Genomic DNA, 22,091 nt, shown 5'->3' with positions numbered 1-22,091 from the left:
CACTGCAGGGGACACGAGATTTTAACGTGGAAAACCCTTGCAACACACAAGGGAAATACCACGGGCGCCAGCCAGCAAAACTTCACTATTTCGGTGGTGTTTACAAACGCCGTGGGTGTACAATGATGCGACAAAACCCTAGCGGCGGCTTACAGGGAAAATATATAGACGGTGGCAACGATCCGTACCGCGGGGAGCTTCGCCCCCCGCACCCCCCAGGTGCACCTGCTGGGCCTCGGTGTGGGCTAACTTCAGACTCGCTTCGCTCGGCCCAAGCCTACCGGCGACGGGCCTCGCTCCGCTCATCAGAAGTTAGCCTCTTCTTGGAATTTGGATCACAATATAACAGAGAGGATGAGAGCGACAGTGATATCTACATATATTTCGTTCATGAGAGATTGACGGGCCTCGCTCCGCTCGTCAGAAGTTAGCCTCTTCTTGGAATTTGGGTCACAATATAACAGAGAGGATGAGAGCGACAGTGATATCTACATATATTTCGTTCATGAGAGATTGATGGTGGGTTTAAGATCTGTGCACAAATGCTCAATTATTTGTTGCTTTAAGATTAGTGTAGTTTCATCTGTTGTCTTGGCCACTTAAAAGGATGTTCGTCTTTTATAATATTCGCAAAATATATTTGAGGTTCCGGTCCCACAAATTTTGGTTCCGGTCCCATATTTTTGGTTCCGTCACTTTGGTTCCGTCTATTTAGGACCGTTAGATCGAGGTGGATGGAGAGTCATTAAAAATACCAATCACCATAAAACTTGTATTGAATGTATGGTATGTTTGGCAAACCGAACTTAGTAGTCTATTTTCATTTAACAAGCAGGAAGCATGATTTTATCATTTTACTCTGTAATTAGGGCACGTACAATGCGATGATATCAGCCTTGCCTTAGAGATGCCACATCAGATTTTTGCTTAGTTGGAGGAGAGAGAATGAAGAGAGAAGGTTGTCTTCCCTTAGCTAAGGGATCATCTCTTAGGAAATAAGGGAAGATTATTTTCTCCATTGTATCACATATGTCTTTCCTTAGCAACAAATTTCCTATCAAAATTTAATTATTCATATTAATTGATAGAGATAGCTGTAAGAGATAATGCATTGTATGACTTATATCTAATGCCTTCTCTAGCTGATGGGGCGGGGTAAGGGAAGACATGTCTTCTCTACTATTGTACATGCCCTTATGTACCCAGATTCTTGTTCTAGCATACCTTTCTTTTATATAAGGCAACTAGATTTGTAATTTTGTATTCCTACAGCATTATAAGATGGAAACACATGTCTCACTTCTTTCTTGATAAGCTAACAGTACCATTTGCTTAATTTTTCCATAAATAAGACATGTATGTCCATTGTTCTGTTTTAGATTGGAGCTATGCAGTAAGCATTATTTTTCGTTGGCTGCCTTCCTTCTTTTTTGTATTGACTGGAAGTGTATGTGGACATGCCTGGGATGAGGAAGTGTAGAATCGGCACTAATTCTTTACTCTAGCCACGTCCCGTGAAGAAGGTTTCGTCACATCGAGAGAAAAGTGATTTACAGCACTGAAAATTTCCATGACCTTGCTACGGGCAATCATTCCACAAGGATGATGAGCCAAAGAAAATTACAATTTTGTGGGAGCAAGTAGGTGGTGGAGAAACATTGCCAAACAAGCTTCCCGATATTGCATTTTGGCAATGAGTTTATTCTTATCTACAAATATGTACCGAATAGAGTATCAAACATCTCAAAGTGTAGCAGAACAGAAGTAGATTGCATTCAGAAACAACCAACACCAATTAAATTTGTAATGCCAATTAAGCATAGTACATTGCATCCAAGTGCAGCAGAACAGAAGTTAAACTACACGGAAAACCGTTCTACATCTTCTACACAGAACCATTATATACAATTTGGAAGTTCTCGATTATCAAAGCTTGTGGTTCGACGCATCACTCTACATATATGCTTCCGAGTGAGACGCAAAACCTTCTATTATGTTGCTGCATGAAGTAGACCACATTCTAGAGATAGTGCATCAAAAGGGCAAGAGCACTTGATAAACATGATATTCATGCTCTGAACATGAGTCGCGGATACTGTCTCAAAGGGTAACATATCCATCCAAGAAGGAGGCATCAAATGGATCAGCTAGCGACAGATCATGGGTACACTCCTTGTTGTCTTGGGAAGTACTCGTAGAAAAACTTTTGAATTCAAATCGAGCAGCGCGGGAAGCTCGATATTCCACTAGGAGCTGCTTGTACTTATTACCCCACCATTTGTCATCATGGCCACCTACGAGTCCAAATTCCATTTTCTCTAGCACTTTCGCATTTAAAACAAAGAACCTGGCAAAGTCAACCTCTGGACCCTCACCATAGTAGACCTTCAACGCAACTTTTTTCAGATGTAGCTCAAGGCATTCAATTGGACAATAACTTAGTGAGGCATACTTCATATCCATCCTCGCTCTCCATAATTCTAACTGGAGACAGAAACAAGAAACAATATAAAGACAATTGCAGGGTGAGTATTAAGAGTGGTACAGATTTCTTTCTAGAATCACTGATATAGAATATTAGCTAGCTAATTTCTAGTATAAACTGATGAAATGCTTATTTTGGAAATTTAAGAAGCTAAGCAGATATGAATACTCACAACGACGTACAACCGCTCCAAGCAGGGGAAGCACTTGAGAAAGTCAAGAGCTGCATTTAGACCAGGGCCAAAATTATCAAGAACCAACACCTTCACGGTGCGCATTATGGTTGTCAAGCTGACGGCAACCATTTCCTGCGAGAAAAAATAAACAAATGCATATCAAGAACAATAGCCTCCATTTTCTCATACGGCGACACCTAAATTGATGTTATAAGTACCTTAAATACTGTTGTTCTAAGTTGGAGCTGTAATATGCCGCAACTCAGCGAACCCAATATCTTCAGTTTAGGAGCCCTGATTACCCGGATGGTCGCCGGACCATAGTCTGGATTGAGTGGTAGAAGTCTCTCGAGGCAAGGAGCGTCCTCAATAACCATCTCTTGGACATTGACAACGCCAGCGACTACCTGCTTGTTCCAAAGAGCACAAAAGCCGATGCTCCTGAGGGTTGGGGAGCTGATGCGGAGGCTGGAAACGCCTACATTCTGGTCCAGCAGAAGGCTCTCTAGTGCAGGGCTGCCGGAGAGCACGCCGCGAAGAGTCTCCTCTGTCAAGCTGACCATGTGCAGGGTGAGTTGCTTGAGGTGCGGAAAATCCACTGCCAAGTTGGGCGGCAGATGGCAGAGCCCAAACCTGGCAACACGGAGCGCGGGCGCGAGGCGAAACACTGAGTGAGGCAGCGAGTTGCGGCGGCAATCGAATCTGTGGACGAGCTCGAGCTCTTGGAGATTGGGTGTGAGCCAGCCATTGCTCCTGTCGTCGTCAGCTTGGTAGCGGTGGGGGAGACGCCGGATTTTGTTTAGGGAGATACGGCGGGCAGGGCCGAGGTGGCCCGAGAGGATCTTGGAGACGACCTGCTCGGAGAAGCCGCGGTCGGCCTCGAGGTTGAGAGGCGCCGACCGCCAGATGGGGCGCCACCGGCGGGAGAGAGCCTGCGTGCGGCAGCCATCCTTGGTGGGGAGGAGGGACACGATGGTGCCGAGGACCGCGTCGGGGAGGTTGCTGATGAAATCGGCTCGGTCGCCAGACGGTTCTTCGCCGCCGCCAGTTCGCCTCTTGGAAGGGTGCGACGTCGCCGTCGCCATGTGCGCCGCCACGACTCACGAATGAGTGCTTGCGGCTTTTGGGCTTGTGTCACGGCCCTTTAATTTAGAGGAGTGCCGTAGCTTCATGGGCTAGGACTAGGAGCTCATACAATATTACTTCATCGCTTGCATGCAATTCCTATTTGACGCCTAGGGCGTCAACAATCCTCGCAGCGCGTACCCCTCTCTATCCCTATCGCTGCTTATGGGCCGAGCCCACTTCTCTTCACGCCTTAGTCTTCACGAAGAGGACATAGATGAGGACCGCGCGGCTGAACTCACCGGAGACCGAGACCTCATCGGAGACTAGGACAACGCGACTAGCCGTAGAGTCGCTAGCGAAGTTGAGGCCTAGAACTTAGGTTTAGGGTACAGGTGCGGGAATTTTGTAGTTTGTTTACACATATTTGCAACATATATAATGTTATATTCATGTTATATATTGATTTTTCGGATTTACCAATGATTCCCATTATTTTGGTTATAACTTTATAGGACAGAAAACCCTGTTTTATGTATTTTTAGCTTTTAGGGATCCAAGCGAAATCAAATTGAGCTAAGATTCCGGGAATGTCCATATTTCATCAAGAGAAGCATCTAGAGCATTTGGACCTCACGAGATGGGCCATGATGGCCAAAAGAGACTGGTGGCGTGCCCAACCAGGGGTGCTCCACCCAGGCACCTTCCCTCCTCGACCGTCCGATTCGCTTGATTCTTTCGCCCACGGACTCCATCTGACCTAAAAATTCCTATATAAAGAACTTCCCGAGGATTTCTTGAAGGGAGCATCGCAGAAACAACGAAACACCAAAACAGATCTAGAACCAGCGAACATTGGAGAGGGGAACTCCGTCGGAGCCACCACCGAAGGGATCTCCACCTTCTCCAATGTCTGCATCATCATCACCATGATGAAGATGGGGCAATCCACCTCTGGACTATGGATTTGTGGTAGTAGTTTGATCTATTTTTCTCTTTTTCTTCATAGATGTAGTACCATATGAGCTGACCAACATGATTATGGTCATATATGTAATTTCTATGTGGTGGATCTTTATTCTATGATATTGATATATGAGATTGGAACCTATTGTGTGTAAAATGTATTGATAGATGCATATCATGTATCCCATTCTTAAGTACTTGTTCTGATCCAGCTTGTATGCAAGAACATGTGTGGGAAGAAGTGTGTATTAGATGGAGTAGCATGTTGGTAGTGATTGAATAGTGACAATAAATTCAAGATCTACTATGGTATTTACCTTTCTTTTGCTGCCTCACAAGGGATAAAGTGAATACATGTGCTATAATTATCATGTGACAGTGTGATAGTCTTGTTTGTTCAAGGTAACATATTTGATATTCAAACATTATGTTAAATTACTTAAGGATATACTCTGTGGATTCTTAATTAAATATTATTTAGAGTTTTCTTTTTCTTAAGAAGTATAAAAGAGATGTGTTGCATCATCTCTATGTTAGGACGTAATGCCCATATGAATGCTTATCAAACACATACTGAAGTTTCACCAATATTATGCCATTGATGAATTGTTTGTGTCCACTACAACATAAAATAGAGTAGACAAGTGAACCCATGAATTCCGGTCTATTTTAAATCATTATAAACACCTTTCCAACACTATTACCACACTTTAAATTTATTGTTATTTATTAATCCGAAAAATACCAAAAATACTTTCTTCACATACACACACAAAGCCCAAAAACCATTACCATTGTACTATTTGTATTTAGCTTGCTTAGGTTGTTTACTTTATTTTACTTTAAGTTATCATTGTATTTCTTATTACTAATACGAAACCTTGTGCTTGAAAACCACACGTGTAGTTGGGGACACAAAGAAAGAAGTTTATTTCGCAGTTGCTAGAAGAGGAGAAGAAAATTTCAGTTTCTAAGCCAACTCCCAGAGTTCGATATAAACCCTTGAGTCACCCTTGTGGGCTAAAGACCCTTTCTACAACACTATGCACTTGGAGTCCCAACGAGTTGGTACACACATATTTGTTGCCATCATATGCTCACAAAGATATCATCCCATTTCAGCAATGGGAGTGTGATTTTTGCTCTCTAAGAGAAATTTACCACATTTCAAGGGGGAATTGAATGTCTCGTTTAATATTGGATATTGTACTCACTTTTTTTACTCCAAAATTCTAATGTTCAAAATGATAATGTATTAATTCTCTAAGTAGGATGGAACCAATGAGTAGTCCTATTTGAAAAGTAAATGATTAGACTGGAATGAATGAAAGTCACATTTAGTGATTTCCTTTTCATGATAACATGTACTTTCTCCCTTATGAACATCACAAAGCACACATGAATACTAATGTTGCCAGTTTGCCACTGTAATTTCGTCATGATATAGCGTGTGGCCTTGGTTGATTTTTCCATATAGGATGAGGATTATGAGTTTTAATGGCGTAAAGAACTTAGAGTTTTCTAAATGAGTTAAATAGTGGTAGTCCATAAATGGCTCTACAAAACCAAATGTGAATCCAAATAAATCTTGCATGTATTAAAGAAACAATGTTACAATGGTACTCAAGACGAGGAGGGGGGGAGGGGGGGGGGGGGGTAAACTTCACTATTTTATGTAGATATAATCTTATTGGCAAGCCAAGAGATTTCATCTTTCTAATTATGATATAAACGATCTTGGCAAAGCTTCATACTTTCTTTGTACTGAGATTACTTAACTAAGATATAGGTCCAAACTCCAAATGGAATATAAGTTCTATATATTATGATGACATATGGCGATAAACTACGAAAGGAAAATATTACGTACTACTAGTAGTGCTTTTATCTCACGTGCTACGGAAGTTAAGAGCAATAAAAATGAGCATTTCAATGTCTAAGGAACCAATTTTAAACCATTTTAAAGAAATAGTAACTAGATACATTCAATTTTAGAGAAAGTTAAGATAAATTTCACGGCATCACATGCATGAGCACACCACATGTTGAACCAAATTTAGCTTGCACGGCTAGAGGAAAGTTCTTATTCGAGGAATCAGAGCATCTACAGCCGTCTCCCCGATGAGGCCCCCGACAACCCTTTTTTATATCTGGACGGTGTTATTCGGCCCAGCCGCGCCCCGGGCTCCTTGTTTTCCCCCGGATTTGGCTTTAATCCATCCGGAGAGCCTAGGCCATCCCCGCCCCCCCCCCCCCCCGGGTGCGTTCGGGGACTCCGGACGAGAGAAAACCGGGGATGGGCCCGCTCTGTTGGCGAGAGGACACACAAACCCCACCACTTTCTCGACGCAAATCCCCCTTCCCCTCTCGTTGCTCTGTCGCCGCCGGAACCACCCCTCGCCAATCCGCCGGCCGGTTGCCTGAACTCCACCGTCCCTCCACCCAGCAGCCGATATTCCGCCGCCCGTCGTGCCCTCTGCCTATATTCCACTGTCGGGCAACTCCCTCGCGTCGCGCCTCGTCGACACGCCAGGTAGGTGTTCTTCCTATTGCCTGGCCGGACATGGACTCCGACGAGAAGGAGGAGCATATGTTCCCCGAGCTTTCTGAAGAAGAAATGGCAGTCGTCGCCCAAGACGAGGAGCACATGTTGATCCTAGCTTACCTGTCTAGCTTGTACGCTGAGTCGGCCATTGGTTGCCATGGTGGGTTGGCACCAGGTCGCCGGAAGTGCAAGCCGAGGTAGCGAATGGAGGGCTATTGCATGCTCTACACCGACTACTTCGCCGATGACCCATTGCACGGTGAGGATGTTTTTAGGCGTCGTTTCGGGATGAGTCGGAAGCTCTTCCTGAGAAATGTGTATGCCCTTCGATAGTATGACTCCTATTTCAGATGTAAGTTGGATTGCACCGGCATGGCAGGGTTTTCCGCGCTCCAAAAGTGCACGGTGGCTATGCGGATGCTGGCATATGGAGCTCCTGGTGATTCTATCGATGACTATATTCGGATGGCGGAGTCCATCGCCTTTGATTGTTTCTATCGGTTCTGCAGGGCGGTGATAGCAGTGTTCGGGGACATCTACTTGAGATCACCCACTGTCGAAGACACTGCTAAGATCCTCGCTGTCAATGAAGCTCACGGATTTCTAGGGATGCTTGGAAGCATTGACTGCATGCATTGGAAATGGAAGAACCCTCTGTTTACCTGGCAGGAAATGTACAAGGGTCACAAAAAAAAAGGATGCAATGTGATATTTGAGGCAGTGGCTACCCATGATCTCTGGATTTGGCACTCCTTCTTTGGTATGTCGGGATCCAACAACAACATCAACGTCTTGCAGTGCTCGCCGATCTTCTCCAAGCTTGTTGAGGATCATGCTCCCCCAGTTAATTTTGTGATCAATGGCCGGCAGTACAACAAGAAATACTATCTTGCAGACGGTATCTATCCAAAGTGGGCAACATTTGTGAAGACTATCTTAAGCCCCGTCATCCCGAAGGAGCTGGAGTTTGTCATGGAGCAAGAAGGTTGCCGAAAGGGCGTCGAGCGTGCATTTGGTGTTCTCCTGCAGAGATTTGCTGTAGTCCAGTTTCCCGCTTTGACTTGGTCCAAAGATCAGATGTGGAAGGTGATGAACTGTTGTGTGCTTACACAACATGATTATCGAGAATGAGCGAAAGTATCAGGTTCCTCTGAGTAAACAAGCTGCACCATATGACCCATATGACAGAGAGGGTCCTCTTGCACAGCCTAATCACCAGGTGCCGGCATCGTGGGCTGCGTTCATCGCTATGGATCAGGAGATTCGAGACTTCATAATGCATCAACAACTGCAGGATGATCTGGTGGAGCATATATGGACGCTTCGAGGCAACACTAACTAGTTTCCATTTGATTTGTTTGAAAACTTGTCAATTTATTTGCTTGTTTTGTTGAACTGTAACGTTTATTTGTAAAAATAAGCCAAATATTGGTAAAACCGGTCAAATTCGCCAAACTGTGCTAGATATTTGGCAGCCAGAGATGTTTTTTTTCTAAAAAACGCCAAACAGCGGGCGTCTACCGGGGAGGCGGCTGAAACTTCGGCGTTCCCCGGTCGAAACTTTCATCTAATCCGACGCTATTTAACGCTGGATTTAGCCGTGGGGAGGTGGAGATGGTCTCAAGAGGCCTCTAGATAACCCGTGTGAGCCATTCCGTTGTCCGAGATGGACATGGGTGTACAACTGTACATATTGGGTAGAGCAAGTTACCGGCAACGAGCCAAAGATGCATCCCATGTAGCTAGGGCATTGACCACGACGACCAGTTATAACATTAACAGGAAGAATATAAACCTCAGCTACGGGATCATGGAGAGTCCAGAGCCTCGCAGCTTTTCCTCCACGATGGCGTCAATCCTGCGCGCCATCTCGGGCGTCATGAGCTCCTTCCAATCCCCAACCTCTCCCTTTCTGAAGAAGGCCGAATTCTTGAAAGTCCAGCCAACCCCGTGCTCGCCGTCCCGGTTGGCCTTGACGCTCCTCATCCGGTCCATGCTGCACAGCGCCACGACCGCCTCGGGGACGCCTCTGGCCACCTCGTCGACGGTGAACGGGCAGCCGAGGAACTCCGCCAGCTGCTTCACGCTCCCCACGGTGTCTTTCTTGAGGTGCTCGTACCGGAGGAACATGACCTCCTCCGGCCGCGCCACGCTCTCCTTCCAGTACTCGGCCATATGGTCCCACACTGGTCCGAAGGGCGAGACGCCGTCGCAGAACAGTTCGAATGCATCGGGGAACGGCGGCGAGCAGGCGGCGCCGGAGCTCGGAGGCGCGGCCTTGTGGATGTAGTGCCAGAACGAGACGAGCACGTCCTTAGGGTCTCGGCAGAGGTACACGATGCGGCACCTGGACTCCGCCACAGACGACGCCTGCAGGAGCGAGAAGGGCGCGTGCACCGCCAGGATGCGCGGCGGCGGCATCTCCTCCTCCTCGAGGCGCGAGCTGGGAGGGTCCGGGCGGCGGTGGCTTTCGTAGAGGGTGTGCAGGAATGGGACGAGGTCGTGCGGGCTGAAGCAGAGGAGCGGGTGGCGCGCGTCGTCCGGCGCGTGGTGGTTGCGGCGGGCGACGGCGAAGACTAGGGCCTTGAGCCACGTGGTGCCGGATTTGGGCATGGTGGCGAGGACGACGTCGGTGGGGCGGGCGACGAAGGCGTCTCGCATGGCGAGCGTCGACGCCATGAGGTGCGCCGGGTACATGAAGTTGCCGTATATGCGGTACGGAGCACGCCCGAGGCCTCGGCACGTCGGAAGGGAGGAGGCGAGCGCCTCGTACGTCGCCAAGCCGTCCACCTCGCCCATTGGCACGCTGGTATTTGCTCTCTCGAGTCTGGCTCTGGACTGGCTTAGGTCCTCCGCTCCGAGTTTTATTGCCATATATGCACCCCGACCACACCAAACCCGATCGCACGCAAAAATGGCTCTCTACTCTCTTTGCCTATAGAAAGGTGAAACTTTTGAGAGCGGACGAATAGCGCTCGGGCTTGAGTGATCCGGATATCGCTAGTCGCATTGGGTGGCGATGCGTCCATGCACGGGCATTAATTGAAGAAATGTCAGAACTTGTTGTCTAACGAATACGCCGTAGGATACATGCACGGTGGTGCGTGAACAAAACGTACGAAGTAAATCACTACGGGAGAGCTCCAGTCTGCCGACGGCTGGCAGCCGTCGGCACAGCAAAGAAGGCCGTCGGCATAGGCTGTGCCGACGGTGACCGTCAGCGTAGCGTCGTCGGCATAGTTCTGGTCGGGGACTGTCCGATCACCGTCGGCACAGACTGGCCGTCGGCACAGATTGTTGTGCCGACGGTTATACCGTCGGCATAGTATTTCAAAATTTTCAAATTTTTTTTGAAAAAAGATTCAAATTATATTTTTAATTTTTTTTTCTATTTTCTTCTTATTTTTTTTTACTTGTTAATCTTTCACAATCACACTTACACTTAGTACACCTAATATTAGGTCAAATTGTACTTGATAAGCTTCCATTAAAGAAATGACGCCCTTGTTGTTAATACTACCATATCAATCATATTAACCCTTTGACCGTGCTGCCACATCTCTATATTTTTGAATTCTAAACAATTACTTAAGTAAACAACAATGAATATATATAAATAATAATAATATATAATTTGAAAAACAATTAAATGATTTCATTTTTGTCTTTTTATTTAATATGGAATAATTAATATCAGTAAATACGAATTTGGCAAATAATATGTCTAAATTGATCAGAAAAATGAGAGGAATACAAATATGACATCCATATCATATTTTGAACCTACAATTTAATTTACCCAAAAATCGTGAGCAATAGATCAAGTACCTCTAGTTTCTAATCCGGCCCACGGGAAAACATCTTTTCATTTTTAGCGTGCCCAAACAGTTTTTATTTGTGAAGCAGTTACATGGGGCGCATTTTAGTATGACGTGAAACCTCTGTGCGATGATAGTAGACCACCTACGCACCACCTATCACATGGCATGTACACGCGTTAGCTATTTGAGAACCCATGTGGCAATTATTTTGGAAAACCCTTCACGAAAAGAGCTATCACTTCCGGGGTTCTATGGATTTCAGGGGAAATAAGGTGGGAAACGGCCTCGGCATGGCATAATTTGCCGAAACGAGGTCATATTTGGCACGTGTGTGGGCCCTAGGATGGTAAGCAATACCCCAGACGTGGATTTCTAATCCGACCCACGAGCGACCATTTTTCATTTTTGGCGTGTGTGAAAGCCATGAAACCTCGAACATTATAGCTCACTTCTAAGAAAATTTATTTAGGTATTCAAAATATTCCATTTTTGATATTTTTCTATGATAGATCTTGTTTTTCTGCAAAATTTGATATATTATACTTATTTTTCTCAATTAGAATGATTTAGTTATGCTTTTTTGAAGACTGCCATGGAGAAATAGGAAAAAGCTATGCCGACGGTTAAACCGTCGGCACAGGTCTGTAGTGGAAAAAAAGGAAAAAAAATGTTGTGCCGACGGCTAGACTGGTCCTGTGCCGACGGCCAGAACTATGCCGACGGTGACCGTCGGCACATCCAGCCTGTACCGACGGCCAATTTAACACCGACGGTCATCCTCGTCGCCGCGCTCCGGAGGCTACTGTGCCGACGATCCCGATATTTTGCCGTCGGTACATCGCCTGGCCGTCGGCGTACGGCAATTCTCCCGTAGTGAATGGGGGCAGTTGGGGAGGTGCTCCATTAACTAGGGTGTACAGGTTTGTCTGGTGCCAGGGCAGAGCGTAGAACCGGAACAGGATGCATGGATGGGCACATCATGTACCGACCCCTGTGCTGGCTGATGCCGAAGCCGTTGACAAAATTTGGCACCACGGGGTGGGGAGTAACTTGCATCTTGCAGGTGATACTGCATGCGGCGGCCCTCCACACCGCTCTGGAGCGACGGAAGAGGGTCTCGGCGAGGATTTTGGGGCGTGAATGGCTGCCGTCTTCTTCAGAGATCTGGAGCCGAGGCGAGAAAGAGTTCCGGTTTCCCCCCTGTCAATCCACATCGGGCTCCAACAAATCAAGAAAAAGACCATGGCTTACCCTCTTTTTATTTTGGTTCTGGCGCAAGTGAGGAGCCGGCGGGGTGAAGTGGAAGCCGTCGTTGGCTGTTCTTCTCTGCCAGAGGACGCTGCGGCCGACGCTCCGACGGTGGTCGTTGGTGACAGTAACATTACTGAATCCGGCAATACGGTGGTAGGGCGCGAACTGCACGGCGGACGCTGTCGAGGAATTGCAGGCTGAGGCCGGCGATGCGGGCCAGCGCCGTCGCCTCTGGATGGAAGAGGACTAGAGGAGGTACTTTGCCCGTCCTCGTCAGTACATAACTTTTTTATTTTTATTCATGAACGGTATGCTTTTTTCTCCTAGTTCGACATGTGGCTGTCATGAGGATCCATGGTAGTTCAGTCTTTTGCCCGTACGCGCTACTAAGTATGTAATTTCTTCAGTTTGGCAGAGAAAATTGCACTCAACAAAATTCATTCATCTATTTGACCACGTACGGGAAAAAGACTGTGTAAGCTGTCTCTGCGAAGAGAAAAATTATTCATGAACCTGAGGATCCATGAGAAAAAATTGTTGAGTGCAATTTGTGTAATTACTGTAAGTTGGATCCATTCATGAATCTCAGGTTACATGAATTAATTCTATTTTTTTAGGTTCCCCCTCCTTGCCTGGAGAGATGGAACGAATTCCACACACACATGGCAAACTTTTGTTTCTGGTTGCACAGATGCATCACTAAATCATGGCATCCAACTTACATTACTTAGTAGCTCATGTGATAACAAAAGTTTGAATTAATTATGTTTTGTTAGGGCATCTCCAATGGGGCGACGCATTTCGGACGTCCAAATTGTTCGTGGGCGTCCGTTTGCGTCGCCTGGCGGACGTGGAAATGATTGTGCGTCCGTTTGTGTCGGGGTGGCTCCAGCGGGCCGACGCATTTCCGGCGCGGGTCAGATAATTCAGAAAAGAGGTTGTAGCCTCAAATTAGATCAAATTTGCACGAAATTATACGTCAAATTGAGGTCTAAAATAAGTTCATCACACTTTGCACATGGTACGCCGTAAAGTGGAGTCCAAAAGGGGCACAACAAGATCTGAACAACATAAAAAGTCCAAAAGGAAGCCATCGTGCTGGGCGCATGGCATCGGTGATCAGGTGTCTCGCGCGCGGATTTCCGCGCGCCTCTTCATGAACCAGCCCTGGTGTCGTCGTCGACGCCGCTCAAGTCGGCTAGCATGATTCTTGTGTCCTCTGCACGGGTCTTGGTCTCGGCGTCCATCCTCCTGGCCTCGGCGTGACGGAATTTAGCCTCGACGTCTGCCTTTTTGGGCTCGACGTTCATCCTTTGGACCTCAATGACCTCTTTCGTGAGGTTGAGGTAGATGGCAGCTGCGGCCTCTTTTTCCAGACGCTTCTTCTCATCCCTAGCAGTCATGGCGGCATGATTGTCGGCCATCATCTTCTCCACGATTTGGGTGAACGCAATGGTCTGTGCCTCCCGGGCTAATTCGCCCTCTGCCACACTATCTTCTCCTCTCCACCACCAACGCTCTCCTCTCCACCACTGACGCTCTCCTCTCCAGAACAATGTCGCGGCTGCTGGCGACCACGTACTTGATGCTAGGCCGGAACGACCGTACGCCGCCATCGGAACCACAACCACCACAACAGCCACAACCGCCGCAACCCGATCATGTGACCCCGTCGCTGCTCGACGCCGAGTTCGAGCTACGGGACTTCAACTCCGACGACTCCGGTGACTCCATTCGACGAGTGGAACGACAGACGCAGAAGTTGAGGCAGCGGAGGAGGTGGCGCAATGGGGTGAGGAGCAGCAGTTCCACGGTGATCCGGAGCAAGCGGCAATCCCGGCCTCCTTCAACGCGCAGCGCTTCCGGAGGTTGAAGGAGGAACAACTCGAGTACATCAATGATGCCAACTTCGAGCACGCCGTCGAGATCTCGCGCCAGCGGGAGGCTACGGAGGAGGCAGGACGTCTCCTCATGGTGGCCGAGCGGCAGAAACTGCTTGAGCTCAACGCTCAGCGTCAGGCCGAGGCGGCCGCCCGCGAGCAAACGAGGCTCGCCCAGAACAAGGAGTCTCGCCAGTGGCAGGCCACGCTGAGGCGTCGCCGGCGGCCATGCTCCACCGCCAGATGCACAAAGCAAGGGCGGAGAGGCGGGTACGGTTGCAGGCGGCAAGAAAGGGGAAGAACGACGACGAGGCCCGTCGCGCATTCCAACCGACGGTCAGTAGATTAGGGTTAAGTGTAGTTTAAAGTTCAAGTTTAATTTAATTTTATGTAAATTTAAATGAAATTCCATCGGTTACTTATTCAAAGTTATTTTTGGGATTCTTTCGGGTTGCTGGTTCATCTTGTACACAAATATATAACTTCCAACAGAAACTGTTCCGAGATCTTACTGGTAATACTGTATATATTAGTGCTGAAAAAATATCGGGTCAGGCCCCGAGATTGCATGGAAAAGACCCCTGATTGCTGCTCCTACAACTATCAAATTAGGCCGATGCCGCCGATCTTGGAGGCAACCAGGTGTTCCTTGGTAGCTGGGACGAATTTCCTGTTCATCCGGGGGCCATCTTCAGGAACAGGACCAGTACCGATTCTGCCACGGCCTACCTCGTAGAACTGTTTCCTTTTTGGTTCACATATGCATGTTGCTTACGGTGGAGGTGGTTGGCTCCCCGAGCTGGGTGTATTGACCCGTGGAATTACTGCATCTTATACAACCAGATTATGACATCATGTAAAGATTCCAACGGTTTGATGTAGTGTGGATATCCAGATCACTCAAGCTCGGGCGTACTAGGGAGTTTTCGGAAACTTTTGCAATATCTAACACTACGCGTGCAACTCGTGGGAAAGGGACACATTAACGGCTCCCTAACATATTTATGTTATCATGCAAAGTCATATTTATAAGGCTGCTCATAGTGGGAAGTAACTTAGACTAGTAACATATGCCATGTTACTAGTCTATGTTACTACCTTCATAGTGGGTAGTAACTTATATGTGGTATCATGCATTGTATCATTTATTATGTTGTAGACTCATTTTGCCTTGGGGTGTGTGATGTTATGGTAACATAGCTAGTTACCACCTCACTCTCTTTCTTCATTTATTCGCATGCCATGTCACCAAAATGCCTTGAGATGTGTGATGTTACTAGCTATGTTACTCCCACTATGAGCAGTCTAAGGCTGGACTCAATTTGTTTTAAATAGTGTGATTCTATGGTACTCTCTCTGTCCTCATTTATAGAGCATACACGTATCCCTAGATCATTATTTTAACTAACATAATATAAATTGTATAACATAAAAATTATATCATTAGAAAATAAAATATCTAAATTTTCTAACAATATGTATTTTGTATATATATCATGTAATTATGTTGCTCAAATTTATGATATAGGGATACATACATGTCCTATGAATCGGGATGGAGGGAGTAACATATCTAGTTATCATAACTTTCGTTTTTTCTCAGCTAAGCTAGCTGAGAACTTGGTTAGTGCTTAGTCCAATGTATAACCGTTAGCTTTTACGCGAAGATTCGTGCGATTTTTGTTGTTTATTTTTCTGTCTACTTGTTGCTCACGGGCTCCTAATAGCTTTTGGCCTTGCCTGTCTTATCATAGTAATGACACGGAGAAATATATTATCTACTGAACTTATCTAGCACCGCACCAACCACACTTGTTTCGGTGACACTGTGTATCATCGCTTTTATAGGAAATTTAATCCGGCTCCAGGTATATATGCTACCTCTACCAAATAATTCTATTTGTAAGTGTTGAAAAAAATTACAAAAAAATTAACATGTACATCTTCATAATACATGTGAGTTCGCTAAGTTTCATGAGAGAAATATATATTTTAAGGTATATGTAAAAAAGAAAAAAAAATCTTGTGAACAACATTAATTCTTAGCACTGAATTTTGTCTCTTTTACACACGCCACATGACAAGTCAATTTTTTTCTGAAACGACGTTGTGAGCGTGTGCCACGTGAAGATCTACGTGCAAATTTTTTGTTTCAATTTTTTTTGAAATTTCAAAATATGTGTAAGATTAATTTCAAAATGAAGGCCAAAACACCACTCCCCACTTTTATATTATATACTAAGAATTTTCTACTAAGATTTAATTTATCGATTTCTCTTTTTTTTTGTCCTTTGTGCACATAAAAAAATTATTTTGCTCTATATGATTTAAATTAATTGACTCAACTTTATCTGAATATGGATGTATTTAGACATGTTTGTTATGACTAGATACATTTGTATCTAGACAAAATTGAGTACCTTTTTATTTATTTATATTTATTAAGTTATGCATACATTATTTTCAATATATTAAAGTTTCACCAACCGTGTGCGCAAAAAGTATTTCCTAAAAAAACATTGCATGGTTATTTGTATTTTTATATAGTTTTATCGCTTTTGCTAATCTTGATCCGCTGAGGTTTAAGTTTGGTTGATTCCTAAATAACAAATTGTGGAATTGGGTCGAGATTTGTGATAACACGAGAGTTGCAAGTGGGACTGCAACTGAGATTTTATATTTGATCCTAGATTCTATGTTTCACAATATGATACTTAATGTCAATGTGCTTAAACACTTGACTTCTTGTTACTCGCATAGAAATATGCGGGTTTATTATTGCAATACAATAGAAGTGGTCTTAAAATGTTGTTAACCACTTTAAGCCCGGAAATAAAATTCTTGAATCATGAAGCCTGGCCAGTGGCCTCATAACGTGCTATATAATATGCTTGCATCGTAGATGAAGCAAATATCATTTATTTGGAGCTTTTTCATGATATAGATCCCCCGACAAGTGTGAATATATAACCTGACGTAGATTTCTTACTATCCACATAGGCATAATTAACATCTGAATAACCAACAATTTTCAGGTTATCAGACCTTCTATATGTAAGCATGTAGTCTTTCGTTTTTCACATATGAAGCAAGACTTTTTTTTGCAGCCATCAAGTGGTCTAATCCTGAATTTGATTGGAATATGTCAAGCATCCCGATTACAAAAGCCAAGTCAGGGCGCGTACATACTTGTGCATACATGATGCTTCAGTTGAAGCATAAGGAACCGATTTTATATGATCAGTTTCAGTTTTGTTCCTTGAACCTTGAAATGTCCCAAACTTATCACACATGACTATTGGAATAGGTGATCCAAAGCACTTATGCATATTGTATTTCATTAGTACTCACTCAAAGTATGGCTTTTGTGATAGTCCCAACCACCTTTAGACCTATCTCGATGAATCTCAATTCCTAGAACATATGAAGCTTCATGGAGATCTTTCATATCAAAATTGTAAGAAAGAAAATTCTTGGTCTCGTGCAACATATCCTTATCACTGCAGGTCAACAATATGTCATCCACATACAAGACTAATATTTTAAACCTACTTTCCTTAAACTTAACATAAATGCAGTTGTCCACAACATTTTCCATAAAACCAAAAGTTCTAATAATTTTGTCGAACTTGAGGTACCACCATCTTGAAGCTTACTTCAAGCCATAGATGGATTTCTTAAAATGTTGTTTTGAACCTTTCGACGTTTCCTTTGGAGTTGTACTTAGTTTCATAGACTTATTTGCAGCCTACTCTTTTGGAACCATTAGAAACTTCTACTAAGTCTGAAACATCTTTTGAGCTCATAGATTTCAACTCGTCTTCCATGGAAACTTGCCACTTTGATGAATTCAAACTTTTAATGCCTCCTTATATGAGGTTGGATCATCCACCTTTCCTATATCATTTACATCATCACTCATGTAAGTGATATAATCATCTGAGATGGCTTTTCTTCTTTCTCGATGTGATCTTCTCATAGGAGATGGTGGTGGGGAGGTATCATTATTATGAGGATCTTCTTCATTATCTGATTGGTGATTTTCAGTCTCAACATGAGAAGGGATTCTCATCTCCATCGGTAGAATGACCTCTTGGATAGTCAGAATGAATCACACACCCGCTTTTCCTCAAGCTCGACCTTCCATATTTCCGTAACTTCATTATCCTAAAAAAATACCGTTTTCCAGGTCTCCGCTAACTTATTGGTATGACATGGAAAACACTACAACCAGTTCGGGTTTAGTCGATGATTTTACTTCGTCAGCAAAGGTCAAAAAACCATCACGGAGACATGCTGTTGACGGTTTGGAAATCCGTGGGCAATCTCACATCACAGACGCGAGTTTTCGGCTCAGCGACGGGGCGCGGCAATCCAGACTCAGCGACAGAAACATGCGCGGCGGCAGCTAGAACCAGACTGGGCGACTCCATGTTAACCCTCTTTACTCCAAATTTGTCTCTACCATTCTAGTTTTGTTCTTGGTGTGAAGTAGTTAGGTGCATGGGTAGCCCGGTCCGACCCGACCCGGCCCGAAAATTAGGATGAATCCGGCCTAGGCTCAGGCTTGCAGGAAACATGATTTAGGCTTAGTTTGGGGGCTTGTTGGACCGGGCCAGGATTTTATCTGTTCAGTTCGGGCCTGGTTGGTAAGCCCGAAGTTCGGGCCGGGTCAGGCACGGGCCTAGGAATTTAGGTTCGGGCTTTTTTGGGTCCGGCCTGAAACCTAACCCGGCCCGAGAAATGCCCAGGTGTAGTGACTCTGCAGAACGAGAAGAGCATCGGTTGCCTTTTGTTTGATTTGCCCCCTGTCAACTCCTATTTAGGGCTAAAAAACAAGTTTAGGGCCCCTTTGGTTCATAGGGTAGGAAAGTTGTAGGAATATGAAAAATAAAGGACTGGTATGGGATGTCCATTGAAATCCCATAGGAATGAAAACCATAGGAATTGAGACAATGTGGGCGTTTGATGTGAGCATAGCAAAAGCACAGGAACTTTGGGACATTAAAATATTATTATTTAAGGTTTGAGCATTCAAACAAATATCCGTTACTAGACTAGCCGTTGGGCTGCACATATACATATGTAAGAACGACGTTCTTCTTCACTATCTCTATTCTTCATACACATAAGAAACTTACTGGAGCTTACAAGTTCTCATTAATGCCAGCAAAAGTTTTCCTTGTAGTTGACCGATCAATTCTTCAAACAGAGGTTCGTTCTTTCCTTGCAAATGTTTACTAGCCGGCCGGCCGGCCATGAAGTCCGTATCTTCAGTTTTCGTTTAGTTATACCTTCAAGCCCCAACTTCATATCTGATCATGTTGTAATGTAACCAACAAAATTTTCATAGGCTTGTTTGCCATAGCATCAATGGATCCAAGCTATCGTTGTAGATCAGAGAATGAGGATGACTTTGCGCTTTTTTTCTTCCTACTTTAGCAGTGAACTCACCACAACCATCAAGAAGAGCTATGCACACTTCAGTACTTACAAGTGCACATCGTTTAACTGAAATCTTAGATGGACATGAGGACCTATGCAAAAGGCACTTCAGAATGGAGATTGAAATATTTCAAACTTTGGTTAAGAAATTGCGTGAGAGAGACCGCCTTGTTGGCGGAAGAGATGTCTCAGTAGAAGAGCAAGTTGCTACATTTTTGTATGCATTAGCTAAGAATGCAACCGATACCTTGGTAGATTGGTTTCAGCATAGTGGACAAACAATAAGTTTCTATTTTGGCCAAGTACTTGATGCAATTACAAAGCTCTCAAATATCTACATACGGCCACCTTCCCTTCATCCGCATCCTGTCTTGAACAAACAAAAATTCTACCCCTATTTTATGGTATGTATACATGGCCATGCTCATTTTAGTTCCAGCAAGTTCAAATAACATGATTTCCAAGAAAATAAGAGAATAATATATGATGCATGTACATGTCTTTATGCTGAATTGCATCGATGCTATAGATGGCACACACATTCCACTGAAAGTACCAGTGCATGAGAAAGAACTATACCGGAATAGGAAGCAAACAATTTCATAAAATGTTATGGTGGCCTGTGATTTTTATCTGAAGTTTGTGCATGTAAATGCTGGTTGGGAGGGATCGGCTTTAGATGCAAGAGTGCTACAAGATGCACTTAACCATGGTTTTGAAGTTCCTCCTGGAAAATTTTATCTTGTAGATGCTGGCTATGCAAATACACCATAATTCCTTGCTCCATATCGTGGTACTAGGTATCACTTACAAGAACAAGGAAGAGCTCGCCAAAGGCCAAGAAATTACAAGGAGTTATTCAACCTACGACATGCACAACTTAGAAACCATATCGAGAGAATTATTGGTATACTTAAAATGAGATTTCCAATACTTAAAGTGGCTTCACATTACTCAGTTACCAAACAAATTGATATATCAGTTGCTAGTTGTGTGTTACGCATTTTCATACGTCTACATAATGGAGATTTTTCTTGGCCTAAGAATACTAATATGGAGATTGATCCTGTTGATATGACAAGTGGAGGCCACAACTATGATAGTGATATACACACATTTAATTACTCTAGAGAAGCTGGGAAGCAAATGAGAAATAGCATAGCACAACAAATGTGGGAAGACTATGTATCACATAGATCTTAGCATATCTTCGGTACAACATCCAAGTTCAGCTACCACTCATATGCTTGTAATATGACATGCAAGTTGTACCACCATGTAGTTCAAGTCTGCAATAATAGTGCAAGTTCTATTGCATGCCTAAACAAAAGTATCTTGACTACCTACCAAAATGTACCGCACTAAGCCATTAAGGTCAGCTCTGTGACCAAACTGAATTGAAAAAAATTATATGTCGCCTTCCTTAATATATAACCTTCTGGTCTTAATGCATCACCATCATTGTTCTAAGTTTGCTGATTTATCTGGACACGTGCAATCTCTCTTTTAAGCCAAGACAAATGTAGTTCAGAAGTAGAGTATGACAGGAAAACTTCCCTGATCTCCTTGCATATCACCTAGTTGTAGACCATCTAACCCTTCAATCACAGTGATGCACTTGTTGATGTTGTATGGATCCTCTAGCTTCTTCTCCTCAATGGCATCAAATCTATCAATTTCTTCCTTCTTCAGTTTCAGATATTTCTCCTGGAATCCTTCATCAAGGTTGTGTTTCTGTCTTTTCCCACACCTAGTGTCATGTTTGTCTGTCTGTGTGGATCTTGGTTGGGCTTGCACATATTGCAGAGGTGTTTTTCCTTATGTATCACAATTCAAGAGCTTTTGGTGTTTGGGGAGTTGGAACCTTAGTCATGATGGTTTGCAGTTGGCTTGTGACTTGTAATAAGTTTATGCTTTTGTACCGGACATGTTCACCACCTGTCTTGACTGTCTGGGTTGTTTGCAAGAATTGGATGTTCATCACTTATTCCTTTTCTTGCCTTGTGTTTATTATCAAATTCTATGCCCTGTGCTGTCTGCTAGAGCAATGGTTGTTTCTAGCATCACATAAAAGATACATCTGGTTTCCCAATGAATAGACAAAGAAAATGGAAAATTATGAACTGGAATTTGAGGGGTATTAACTCTGAGAAAAAAATGGTTAGCCCTCTACAACAAAATAGAAGAATCTGGGTGTGATATTATTTGCTTACAAGAAACAAAGAGGGAGAGCTTTGATTTGGAGTATTTGAGGAAATTTTGCCAAAGAAAATTTGATAAATTTGAATTTGTGCCTTCAACTGGAGCATCAGGTGGCATTATTATTATTTGGAATGGCTCGGCCTTTAATGGTGAACTTGCTTTCTCCAATGAATTCTCACTTTCAGTTAAATTCACTTGCAACTTATCAGATGATTCCTGGATCCTAACAAACATTTATGGACCTTGCCAACATGAT

General features: G+C 44.2%; 2 protein-coding genes and 1 pseudogene across 3 annotated transcripts; 1 reads left to right on the top strand and 2 right to left on the bottom strand.

Moving 5' to 3' along the window:
- Window positions 1-1,760: 1,760 nt before the first annotated feature.
- On the bottom strand, window positions 1,761-3,792 carry LOC127343067 (putative FBD-associated F-box protein At5g22720). Of its 2 annotated transcripts, XM_051369145.2 has the most exons (4): window positions 3,294-3,792; window positions 2,879-3,215; window positions 2,658-2,792; window positions 1,761-2,484 (listed from the first exon to the last, which is right to left on the bottom strand). In XM_051369145.2, exons 1-4 carry the CDS (start codon window positions 3,743-3,745, stop codon window positions 2,101-2,103), a joined length of 1,308 nt encoding a protein of 435 aa, XP_051225105.1. In that variant the 5' UTR covers window positions 3,746-3,792; the 3' UTR covers window positions 1,761-2,100. The 2 variants fall into 2 exon arrangements, with proteins under 2 accessions (XP_051225105.1, XP_051225104.1); XM_051369144.2 differs by having other exon boundaries at window positions 2,879-3,792.
- Window positions 3,793-8,881: 5,089 nt separating this feature from the next.
- Window positions 8,882-10,061, bottom strand: LOC127339759 (cytosolic sulfotransferase 5). Its single transcript, XM_051365573.2, has one exon. The coding sequence runs from the start codon at window positions 10,033-10,035 to the stop codon at window positions 9,037-9,039; it is 999 nt and encodes a 332-aa protein (XP_051221533.1). The 5' UTR covers window positions 10,036-10,061; the 3' UTR covers window positions 8,882-9,036.
- A 9,500-nt stretch (window positions 10,062-19,561) lies between these two features.
- Window positions 19,562-20,836, top strand: LOC139838082 (uncharacterized; annotated as a pseudogene).
- The last annotated feature ends 1,255 nt before the right edge of the window (window positions 20,837-22,091 follow it).

Source organism: Lolium perenne, chromosome 3 (genome assembly GCF_019359855.2).
Source record: "Lolium perenne isolate Kyuss_39 chromosome 3, Kyuss_2.0, whole genome shotgun sequence".
Taxonomy (NCBI): domain Eukaryota; kingdom Viridiplantae; phylum Streptophyta; class Magnoliopsida; order Poales; family Poaceae; genus Lolium; species Lolium perenne.
The sequence above is the reverse complement of the archived record's forward strand: the minus strand, read 5'-3'. Positions and strand labels throughout refer to the sequence as shown.

Coding starts and splice junctions, on each gene's coding strand:
- LOC127343067 (XM_051369144.2), bottom strand. CDS start 3,745: ATGGCGACGGCGACGTCGCACCCTTCCAAGAGGCGAACTGGCGGCGGC. Junction 2,793..2,878: donor TTAGAACAACAGTATTTAAG/GTACTTATAACA, acceptor TTTTTCTCGCAG/GAAATGGTTGCCGTCAGCTT. Junction 2,485..2,657: donor TGGAGCGGTTGTACGTCGTT/GTGAGTATTCAT, acceptor TTCTGTCTCCAG/TTAGAATTATGGAGAGCGAG.
- LOC127339759 (XM_051365573.2), bottom strand. CDS start 10,035: ATGGGCGAGGTGGACGGCTTGGCGACGTACGAGGCGCTCGCCTCCTCC.